Below are 10731 nucleotides of genomic sequence, written 5' to 3'. Positions count from 1 at the left end.
TATTGCCGCGCGGAAAGAAACAGGCAGTGTTACCCGATTAGGCAAACCCCGAGACTGTTGGTTTGGGAAATTTATTTTTGTAGGCTTTTTATGCAGATCATGTCTACATACGATAGTAAATACCTCGTTCGCTTAGACAGTAAGCTTTTATTGTTACCATTCACACACATACTATGCTGTTGGTTCTAGTATTTGAAAGTTCTTCCTATTCGTTTATTGCCCCAGGCATTCTCATCCCTCAGAATTAGGTGACCGAGAAATGCAATTGCCGACATTTGGAACCATTCTTGGCAGCTCCTACATTGACTCATAACCCATATCACACATGCATGTTGGTTGGGATGAAACAACATGGCCAGATTGAGGTCTGTTGTCGTTGGTCATAGTAAACGCACCAAAAATGGGCAGTGCCTTGTAAGGGTAGCATGCTAAAATAGATACGCACACAGGACCTATCTCCGCGCTCAGATAGCCATTAAAACTATAAGTATCATAAACGATTACTGAAACCTACAGTTGGATGACACCTTCTTCTCTACAATTCCACATCAATACAATTGTTTAAAGTTTCTTTCTACAAGGTTGCTACACTGCAGCACACTATGGCAACAAAGCCTACCTCTCCGTGGAGGCCACTCTCCGTGTATACTTTTGCCATCTTTACCACTCTTACCTGCATTGCCTTATATGCAGCTTCATGGAGAGATTCGGGCTTGAACTCTTATTCCGGTATTATCGACGGCCGCAATCTTCACGATAATGCATCATCTAGCTTTACCAAAAGGTCTGATGCATATGACAAGGCAGTCACCAGGGGACGCAAGCTCCATTGTCTTATGGGTCTAACCCAAGAGGAAGCTAAGCAGGCCAACGGCGGGGCATCGCTTGAAAGCCCCGACTATCTTCAGCTCTATCCTGGAATAGAGGAGAACGAGGGCTGGAACGTTTACTACGAAGACCCGGAAGGGAACGCTCCCTGGTTTAAGAACTACCTAGATCAAGCATTTCGAGGGCTCGGAATTGAAAAGAAGGTCCATAACGAAGCTTGGTGCGACGAAGGAGGTGGACACATCTTCAAGAATCCCCTCGATCCTGATATTGATGAGTATGAGGATCACTGGGTAAGTGTTTCCGCTTCCGTGTACGGCAAAAGCTAATTTATCTCCCACCTTGTAGAGTTCGGGGGCATTTTACTTCACTTCTTACATCATCGACGCTGGTGTTGTAATTGGAGATAACGCACAATCAGTCAAGCATTCCTTCCACAAGATGTTCCCTAACCTGGAGGGTTATTATACTAAGCATATGACACACCTTCAACAAGTAAGTTGGTTACTTAGACCAGCCCCGGACCAAGACGTGACTGACAGATTTCCTTCCAGTGGAGTGATGTAGTATGGTTACAGTGGGTTAGTATTTGCTCTCAACTTTTACCTTTGCTTTCATGTGCTGATCTCTTTCAACCATGCAGTTGAAGGCCTGTATGGAAGAATCTGGCGATGTCAGCAATATCAACTATATCTTCCAGTCTCAAATCACAAACGCCGATACCCTTGGAATCCTTTTCGAGGCATTGCTGAAATGGGGGAGTCGAGGAGTCACTATCGGGAAATGGGAAGACCGAGTTACGCTCGATGTAAGGAAGGATGAAGACAAGGAAGCATTCTACGCATTCTTGGGCAGTCCCCATGGGTCAATGTCATCCTATCTTCTCTTGAATCACAAGGAGAAGCTTGGTGTTAGGACAATCAACAAGGTAGATATATTTGTACCCAATATCCCATGGACGATTATCGGGGAAGGTGTAAGTGATCTTGCGCGATCAAGCAAGATTTCTTGCGTATTCTATGTTACAACAGTCTAGGTACCTAGTTACTTATGTGCAGATGTACTTACGCTATGGTATCCTATTGAGGTTTACTGTATAATATTTTGAGGTGTATCGATAAGCACGACAAACAAAGAGGACTGCCCAGGACAATAATACAGCAAACCCTCCGGTCAAGTCACTGATTCAATTAATAATTGGCTTTTAATTGAGATAAAAGTGATATTAATGAATATGCATGTAGATAATTAACTAAATTATATTTAATTAAATTTTTATAACGGCTTAAGCTTTTATTTTCTCAGTTTCTTCAAGGTTATTAATAAAGGTTAATCTATCTGCATAAATTAAATTTTTAATAAAATATTAAGTCAAGGTTTCTCTCAAGACTCTAGGTTTTCTAACACAGGCGTGACTTATAAACCAAATTATATACAACATATTACACAAGATCTAATTCAAATATCATTTATTAAATATCACGTGGTAATTAAACTGGGAGGGATCTACAGAGTACGAGTATATATAACAGACACAGAACCAACAAGGACAGGGATGCGTAGACAGCTTTAAAAAGTCGCGCATTCCCGCACTTAACCGCTGCAACCCTCTTGTCTAAATAATTTCCAACGGCTACTACAGATGTCGATCAACATGGGCAACTTACTGGAGAACCTACCGACCGAGATTCTCCTCCCAATAATTACAAGCCTTCCGGATCTTGACTCACTTTGGAAATTACTGCAAGCGTCCCCACGGGTGTGGCATCTATTCGAGGATGCTTCCACGTCTCTTGTCATCACAGAAGGCATACTGTCAGGGCCACACTCAACAATCCCAGACAATATCAGACAGCTTATTCGAGGCGTGATACTTGTTCGCTCAGGCACACTTCCTTTCGAAGATCTAGATGAATTTGGGTCTCGATTCATGAAGGCTATGATTCCATGTATTTCAGATCAACCAGCTGTCGAGACTCTGGGCCCGGACTCGCTGTCTCACAAGTCAAATCCCGCAATACTCAGATCCGTTATTGCAACGGCTTATCATCTGTCAGCTCTATCGCAGTCATACTTGGCGTCCTGCTTGGAAAGACTGCGAGATCCGAGTTTCCGGCCGTTACATGCTCATAACCCATCGCCGCATTACACCCATGATTATAAAGGTGCTGAAGGGTATGTCCCTGCCTGGGATCGCGAATTTGTTGGCACACCTGCCCATGTTGTTAATATAGGACAGCCAACATGGGTAGAGGAGATGCGTGCGGTGCGAGTAATGTGGATTATACAGCTCGTAGGCGAGATGCAACTCCTTGGTAGCAAGTCTAACATTGGGTGGTCCGAAGAGGATGTATCCCGTCTACTTGACATGGACCCGGTCGATCTGTTCCATGAGCCCGGTAGTCCAATCTGCGATACAGAGCCAATTAAATCGGTGATGGACTATCTTGCAACGCTGAGAAGCCCGGATGAAGATCGTTTTTATCGACTTCCTGCAGCGCCTGCGCCGTCACTCGACAATCGATGGACAACGGCACTCCCGAATCACAACGAAGTGTTTATGCAAGTGAAAGCTTACCGCTTAAATGGTAAATTCCACTGGTTAAGAAAAGGGTCCCAAGTGCCGGAAGGAGCAACGCCAGTGGAAATACCCACAGTTACCGATGAGAAGCTGTGGGAGCAGACGGCATTGGCTTTCGACTTTCGGCCATACGGTCTGAATTTCTGGCAGCTACTAAAGGATGATTTCCATTCTGGCAGGTCGCCTATACCTGGTGTCAGTTTTCAATCCTTCCGTCGGCTAGGTCTTGCTTTTTGGGACAGGAAAAGATTATGGCTTTTGGGCTTAGCCTCTGGTGTAAATATCAAGAATTCTCCCTCTGAGGCATTCTACTTCTTTGCCTGGGAGAGTATTTTACCACCTGAGGAGGTTGCTTGTATCAAGGCTAGGGCTAGAGAAACTTCTCAAGCTTTGGAAGCGAGATGACTAACAGAGCTTCCCCAGCGGCTTCTTATAGTTTTCGGTATGGTATCTCGATATATAGTAAAATTACTTTGCAAGCTGTTGATCAAAAGCACTACTAGTAGACTGCCATCAGATCGACTCCCAGCAGCTTTCACACCAACGAACTGTCTAACAATTTGACCGCTCCTTGACGTAATCAGGTGATGAGCTTTGTAGAGAGAATAGTTTGCATAGACCCTTGTGCTTGATAACAAAGTCCGGGATATACTGATCTATCATTGGATGCAAAGGTAGAAAGTAAAACAGGAAAAGATAATAGAGAAGTGAGGTACAGGAAATAATTATCGTGATGCCTGACACATGCATCAAAAACATCCACATAGACATTCGCTTCAGAATTTAACAGCAATAATGAGCAATGTCAATATACATGGAACCTCAAAAGACGATGTCTTGTGACATCCCCCACAGTCGGATGATCAATCATGATTTGTTCAGCCGCAGCCGAATTTGTATCTAGCTCATCAAAGAATGTGGACAAGCCTCAGGGTATCGGAAAAATTGGCCGCTGGAAGCATAAGAGACGAAATCAGTGGATCACTTTATGCCCCTTAGACTATAGCTCTTAGACTATTTATTTTTGTAACCTAAGACTTGGGAGGTCATTTTTTCTGCTACCCACTGGACAAGTAAATAGTCCAGGAGCTTGGTTCTTCACCTTGGATCACGAGCTGTCACTGCCCCCACTTACCCCAACCCCCAAAGATACCCTGTATGTGAACCAACAGAGGCCTAGAACTTACAGGACTCTCGGATCATACGAAAGTTCAATGCGGAATCTCAGAGTATAATGCTATGATATTAGACGAAGTATAGGGTATGACAATTGAGCGCTAGAGTTATATGTCTCCTGGGTCAAGAAAAATTATATTGTCACTACTTATGTCTTTAATGCTATCTCCTATTGTCAATACACATGAGAAACAGAACTTGCCAAGTCTTCCCAGCCAGGAAATTATTTAATGTCGATATTATGTAGTTAACCCCGACTTAGCATACCCATTAGGGAAGGACCCTGCTCTTAGCCAACCTCTAAATTTAACCGTAATGAGACGGAACATGTATATCCACCAATTACAATAGTTTGTCTCACAAACCCCAAGGACTGAGACAGTATCATTGGTGCTATCCAGTGGTCCGGAGCAGGGATTCCCCGCATTCATCTAAAGAAGCTACAGCTCCAAGCTTGCCAAGAACCCCAGGCATGAGCTCCAAAGCATGGATACAGAGAAAAAACAACGCAACGACCCTGAGTATATAACCATGAGGTTAAACACAGCTTTGACCCATTGGCACTTCTCATCCTCATCCTCTCCCTCACCCTTCTGTCGACCGCCAAGATGAAGCTGTCGTCGGCCATTGGCTGCGTTTTTGCGACCTTCACTGTTGCTTTTCCTTCTGACTACCTCAAGATTGCTACCTGGGGTGTCGAGGGTTACGCAAAGGATAACCCCATTGGAGTCACCACCGGTGGAAAGGGCGGCAAGACTGTCACTGTCACGACTGCTGAGCAGCTTGTCGAGGCCGTCAAGGGCAATGCGCCCAAGATCGTCAGGCTTAAGGGCAAGGTTGAGCTACCCGCTCGTCTCGCCGTTGGATCCAACACCTCGCTCGTTGGTGTTGGTCTCTCTGCTCATATCACCGGCAAGGGAGTGAACATCTACAACGGTGACAATGTTATCGTCCAGAACCTCAAGATCACCGAGATTCTTGACAACGATTGCATCACCATCCGAAACAGCACCCGTGTCTGGATTGATCACAACGAGTTCTCTTCCGATATCGATGGCGGACCAGACAAATATGTAAGTCCAAGGCTGTTAATCATGAGGTAGTGGAAAATAGCTAATTGTGTGTGCAGGACGGGCAAATCGATATCATCCGAGCCTCAGACTTCGTCACCGTCTCATGGAACTACTTCCACGACCACTGGAAGTCCTCTTTGGTAGGCAACGATGCTACATTCCGCGACCTCGACTTCGGCCACCTCCACGTCACATACCACCACAACTACTGGCGAAATATGGGCACTCGTGGACCTGCCGGGCGATTCGGTCACCAGCACGTGTACAACAACCTTTACGAGGACTTCCTGTACCAAGCCATCCACAGCCGATCCGACAACCAGGTAGGATGTCTCAATTACCCAGAAAGTTGCATCGATGAGCTAACATGAGTAGGTCCTTGTCGAGGGCAACGTTTTCCGCGGTAACACCAGCGAGGCTCTCAGCACTTACGGTCTTGTCATTCCTATGGACTCTCCCAACACCTGTGTCTGCGGTGATGAAGAGCTCGATGGCTATGCCAACCTTGGAGCCAGTATGTATCTACACAAACTCTTGATCAAATATGGACACTAACGACGAAACAGAGAACGACTGGGGCAATGCTGGAGTCAATATCACACAGAAGGGCAACTTCTACAAGGCCGACTACAAGTTCAAGTTGACACCCCTCCCACTTGTGCCTGCCGTAGTCAAGCTTGGTGCTGGTGTTGGCAGAATTCTGTAGATGATTTTGCGAGGGTGGGCATAGGGGATTATATCGTAATTGAAGAGAGATTTTCGCTATTGTATGAGCTGAAAATATGTTCTGTAGTCTATGTGGATTTCAACATCAGCAACTAACGAAGCATCGGTACCACTTCTGGATCAGACTTGGCATAAATTAACCCGCTCAGGACGTCTCTGGATTCGGGCATTCAAGCATCATCCAAGACAATGATATTCAAGATTCAGTCAAGGCATATCCTCAAGACTACAACGATATATGGAGTGAAATCAATTCCACAAACATTGAGAGCGCGTTGGAGACAACATTTAACGCAGAATATAAGAGAACCACCATGCTATCAATTGAATAAACTTCCTATGCTAATAATGCGTATCGCTATACTTGCGCAGGGGAAACATATCATCAAAATCTTGATAATAGTGAAAATCTGCGTAAACCAACGGCAAGTCAAGAAGAGGACATATGTCTGTCCCTCCGTAGACTTCTGCTACTGCCGGATCTTGCCCATACTTGTTGTGTGCTTCCTTCGGATATCTCCAACAACGTTCTACCAGTTTAATAGAATTGCCCTTGAAGTGTTCCTTGTCATTGTCCAGATCATTGGGGAAAGTAATTGTTGCAAGGTTTTCGATCGTTTCCTCATCTAGCACAATGCAGAAGCCGTAGCGTAGGGGACCGGGGGGTCTGTTGAGATTATCTTTGTACCATTTGCGATCTTCTTCTTCCCAGTGCGAATCAGCAGGAAAGAGCCGCAAAGCACGGACATAGGCATTGAATTCTTCTCTAACTCGATCGTCGGACGCATGTTCCAACAAGTCTCTGTCTTCAAGAACCTTGAGCTCAAAACGTTTGAATACCTCATGGGCGAATGTTCCGGTACCAGAACATCGGAGGAAATAACGGCGGATAGTCTCGACCAGGTTGATGACAGCTCGATCGAGATTCTTGCTAGCTTTCTCGGAGTACGCAGTAACGACTATGACAGGGCCCCAAGTCGTCTCACCAGTAACGAGACCATCTTCACGCCAATCCATGTCGCTTTCTTGCATAAGCAGCTTGTAGAGGCCCTCAGTGTCATTTCCCCATTCATTTTCAATAGCGCTTGCATCTTTTGACTGTTTCTTCAATGTTTCGATGGACGGAAATTTCTGTTGAGCTTCAGGCAGACTTCCTGGCCCAAAAGCTCGCACAGAGAAATGCCGTTCCCGCGGCACTGGACGGGTTTCAAGAGTTGGGTCAGGTGGAGGTAGAAGTATAGGTGGTTTCGGCCCGCGTGAAGTCATCTTGTCAAGTCGAGGAATCTTTGTTAAAGATTGTTGTGAAATGTAAGATAAGAAATGGTAATTATGGTAAAAGGTTGCAGAATATCCTGGTTATAAGTTCGTTATTTATGCGTCGCCTGAGGCATCATTATAAAACAAGTCATATCCCTCGGTGTTGGTTAGAGCCAACACGTTGACGAATCCATGTATCGACTAAGCAAAAGTGTCCATAGTAAATGACCAATTACCCAATTGGAAGGCAAGCGTTCACGCATTGACATTACTTGAATCATGCCGTTCTACTCGTTAGTCTTGCACAAGGCATGTCTTTATCGGCAAGTCTTTGCCAAGCTACCAATAAAACGATTTCTGTTCAATAACTACGAAATAAAGGAGGTATCATTTGGCTCACGTCTTTCTATTAACCCTATTATAAAATTGTCTAATGGGTAATACGATAGCCGAAGTGTGTAGCCATCAGCGCACGCGTTAAAGTAAAAACTGTTGGTCCTCGCGCGACAGAGCTCTTATCTGGGTCCAACTATCTAGACTAGTCCACTACTAGGCAGAAGCGTATGATTCTGGACGCTGGTGCCTAATCTAAATGAACAAAATGCTGCAATTCATCTAACCAGAGACACAGTGCCCAATAGTTAGTGATAGGATCTGTCCTTTGTCTACCGTGAGATTTAATTGAGGAGTCCAAGCACAGAATAGAACATGTAGTAAAGCATGCTAAGAGGACCAAAAATTGCCATTGGTACCAACGAGACAAGAACATGCCCTAAATTGTTAGTTCTGTGGCGCTAGAAGGTGGTCAAGTCTTACCAAATAATGTCGGCCGTCTTGTTATGGTCTGCCAAAACTCGTTCGATACCAACAGTTCTTCTGCTCCTTCCCACGCCCACGGTCCAATGAGGCGGAACTTGGTATTGAAATGGGCGCCGAATACCCAGATAACCACAAGGCGGAATGTTGTGCTAAGGTTGGTGATCGAAGCTCTCTGTAGAATATCTGTAAATCCAGGTGCAGAGTTCATGTCCAAGGCCAGCTGATAGGCATAGCTCTCATGATCGACCCCATACGTAACACGGTCAGTTGACTTTGTGTGCAGCCTATAATGTTTCTCATCTTCTGCCCTTAGCTGACCAACTCTGTGAGGTGACACAAGATTCAGCACCCACAGCTGCGCCTGCATCTCTGCCAAGGGCGGGATGGCGCCCAGGGATGGTCTCATGAAACCTATAAAACCAATTTCAGGTCGACTTTCCTCCCAGATCCCACGTAAAAATGAAGAAGGGTGTTTATGTTCGCCTAGTAGCTCTCGAAGAAAAGGAAATGTTTGTTTGTATCCGGTACAAAGAACAATCATATCAGGTTGAATGACTTGACACTTGAGCCGCTCATACTCGGGTTTTCCATTGTCAAAAAACTCAACTATCCCGTCTTCATTGATACTTCTGGGTAGCGGTGCAAGATCCACCTGTCTTCCATTTGTGTCAGGGATTGGTGTCTGCACGATTGCTGATCGCAGAGCGTAGAGCCATAGCTTGGGACCTGGTTGTTTGGGACGATATGGCAGACTCAGGTAAGGACACACTTTCATCGACTTGTTGAAGAAGACTGCATAGTAGGTTAGTTTTGATCATACTCATAAGGTAAAGAGGAATAATATACTCTTCGAGGGATGATGACGGGTCTTGCTGATCTCCCCAATCCACTGGTCCATACCAAACGTTGTACCGGAGCAAATCCATAGCAGTGACTTGATGTAATAATTGTAATAGTCCCATAGTATCATGCTATTGCGGAGCACGGGATGGACATACGTTGTGTCGAATAGATTTGCTCGGCTTACGTCAATGGGAATACCTGGTTCATCGGGATCAGGTTTCCTACCGAATATGGGGAACAGAACCGGACCGGGATTTCGCTGGTGGTTCATCGTTAGTACTGAAGCTATCTCAAATAGATCTTGGGTGTAAATACCTTGGGTGCAAAGTGAAAGCCATCCTTATGACACATGAGAACCTGCTTGGTTGGGGAGTTGACAGCGAGATAAGCCATATCAGCCCCAGTTTCACCAGATCCGATGATCATGACGGTCTTGTTAGTCCCAAACTGGCTCTTCGTTTTGAAGTTAGAGGAATGGATGACTTCAGGAACATGGTGAAGACCTGGGATGAGAGGGAGATTTGGCTCCCTATGCAGTCCAGAGCACACTGCGACAGCATCACAATCCCATGTAAAGAGTTTGTCATCTTTCCCTGCACAGAATAGCGTATAGACGCTTGAAGAAGGTGATGTTACACGTAGGACCTCCACTCCAAGGTTGATATGAGGCCAAAGATCGAAGTGAGAACAGTAATCCTTGAGATATTGTAGATAGTCAGTGGCACTGAGGAAGTCCTTCTCTTTGCGGCACCGAAAGTCAGAAAATGTTGTCAACTGTTTCGAAGACACAAGCTAATAAAGGTCATCCTTAGTATGTTTCCTGCTAGAGTAACCTTGTGGCTGCGTGACTTACCTCGGCATCTTCGTAGACTCTTGTGGCAAACGCACCACCAATAGTGTCATCAAGCTCAAATAGTCTCGCCTCAATCGGATCACAGCCTAGACTCAGATGAGCCTGTAAGAGGTATTTTAACGTTACCAGGCCTGATGGGCCTCCGCCGATTACTGCGACTCTCATGATAGTGGACCTATAAGTAGCCACGACTTATCACTGACCCTGAACTTGTCAATTTGACTCAAGGGGAACAGGGTTTCTATATAAAACTGCGCAATACTGATCATTTGATATGTAATTCACTGCTAGACGTCTGTGCTGATGACAAACAGCTATTAATTGGGCATGCCAAGGAAGTAGTGGTGCAGTTTGGCAGTGAAAGGCAGTAATTTAGTCGCGTGAGAGGAGCACTAGGATCTATGCGCGGTGATACATAGTACCATTGGCCATACACTCGCTGAATTTTAGAGCAGAAACATTGTCTAAGGATACTTCAGGAAGGCTCGGTTATTAGAAACGAGAACATTAAATAGAAATGACATACACAGAGTTCACAAATCGAACGCAAAGCGCAGTTCTCAGCTCTCGGAAGC

General features: G+C 45.2%; 5 protein-coding genes across 5 annotated transcripts; 3 read left to right on the top strand and 2 right to left on the bottom strand.

Annotated features, from left to right (window-relative positions):
• Positions 1-602: 602 nt before the first annotated feature.
• FPOAC1_011462 (uncharacterized protein) lies at positions 603-2243 on the top strand (the record flags this gene model as incomplete). The annotated part of the gene is made up of 5 exons (XM_044855841.1): positions 603-1121; positions 1177-1323; positions 1383-1409; positions 1472-1804; positions 2238-2243. 5 exons carry the CDS (start codon positions 603-605, stop codon positions 2241-2243), a joined length of 1032 nt encoding a protein of 343 aa, XP_044703154.1.
• A 239-nt stretch (positions 2244-2482) lies between these two features.
• Positions 2483-3814, top strand: FPOAC1_011461 (uncharacterized protein; the record flags this gene model as incomplete). The annotated part of the gene is made up of 1 exon (XM_044855840.1): positions 2483-3814. One exon carries the CDS (start codon positions 2483-2485, stop codon positions 3812-3814), a length of 1332 nt encoding a protein of 443 aa, XP_044703153.1.
• Positions 3815-5193: 1379 nt separating this feature from the next.
• On the top strand, positions 5194-6364 carry FPOAC1_011460 (uncharacterized protein; the record flags this gene model as incomplete). Its single annotated transcript, XM_044855839.1, has 4 exons — positions 5194-5658; positions 5715-5981; positions 6034-6172; positions 6225-6364. The coding sequence occupies 4 exons, from the start codon at positions 5194-5196 to the stop codon at positions 6362-6364; spliced, it is 1011 nt and encodes a 336-aa protein (XP_044703152.1).
• Positions 6365-6726: 362 nt separating this feature from the next.
• Positions 6727-7650, bottom strand: FPOAC1_011459 (uncharacterized protein; the record flags this gene model as incomplete). The annotated part of the gene is made up of 1 exon (XM_044855838.1): positions 6727-7650. The coding sequence occupies one exon, from the start codon at positions 7648-7650 to the stop codon at positions 6727-6729; it is 924 nt and encodes a 307-aa protein (XP_044703151.1).
• A 668-nt stretch (positions 7651-8318) lies between these two features.
• On the bottom strand, positions 8319-10321 carry FPOAC1_011458 (uncharacterized protein; the record flags this gene model as incomplete). Its single annotated transcript, XM_044855837.1, has 5 exons — positions 8319-8413; positions 8458-9252; positions 9307-9562; positions 9619-10095; positions 10157-10321. 5 exons carry the CDS (start codon positions 10319-10321, stop codon positions 8319-8321), a joined length of 1788 nt encoding a protein of 595 aa, XP_044703150.1.
• Between the last annotated feature and the right edge of the window lie 410 nt (positions 10322-10731).

This window comes from Fusarium poae, chromosome 4, assembly GCF_019609905.1.
Source record: "Fusarium poae strain DAOMC 252244 chromosome 4, whole genome shotgun sequence".
NCBI lineage: Eukaryota > Fungi > Ascomycota > Sordariomycetes > Hypocreales > Nectriaceae > Fusarium > Fusarium poae.
The sequence above is the reverse complement of the archived record's forward strand: the minus strand, read 5'-3'. Positions and strand labels throughout refer to the sequence as shown.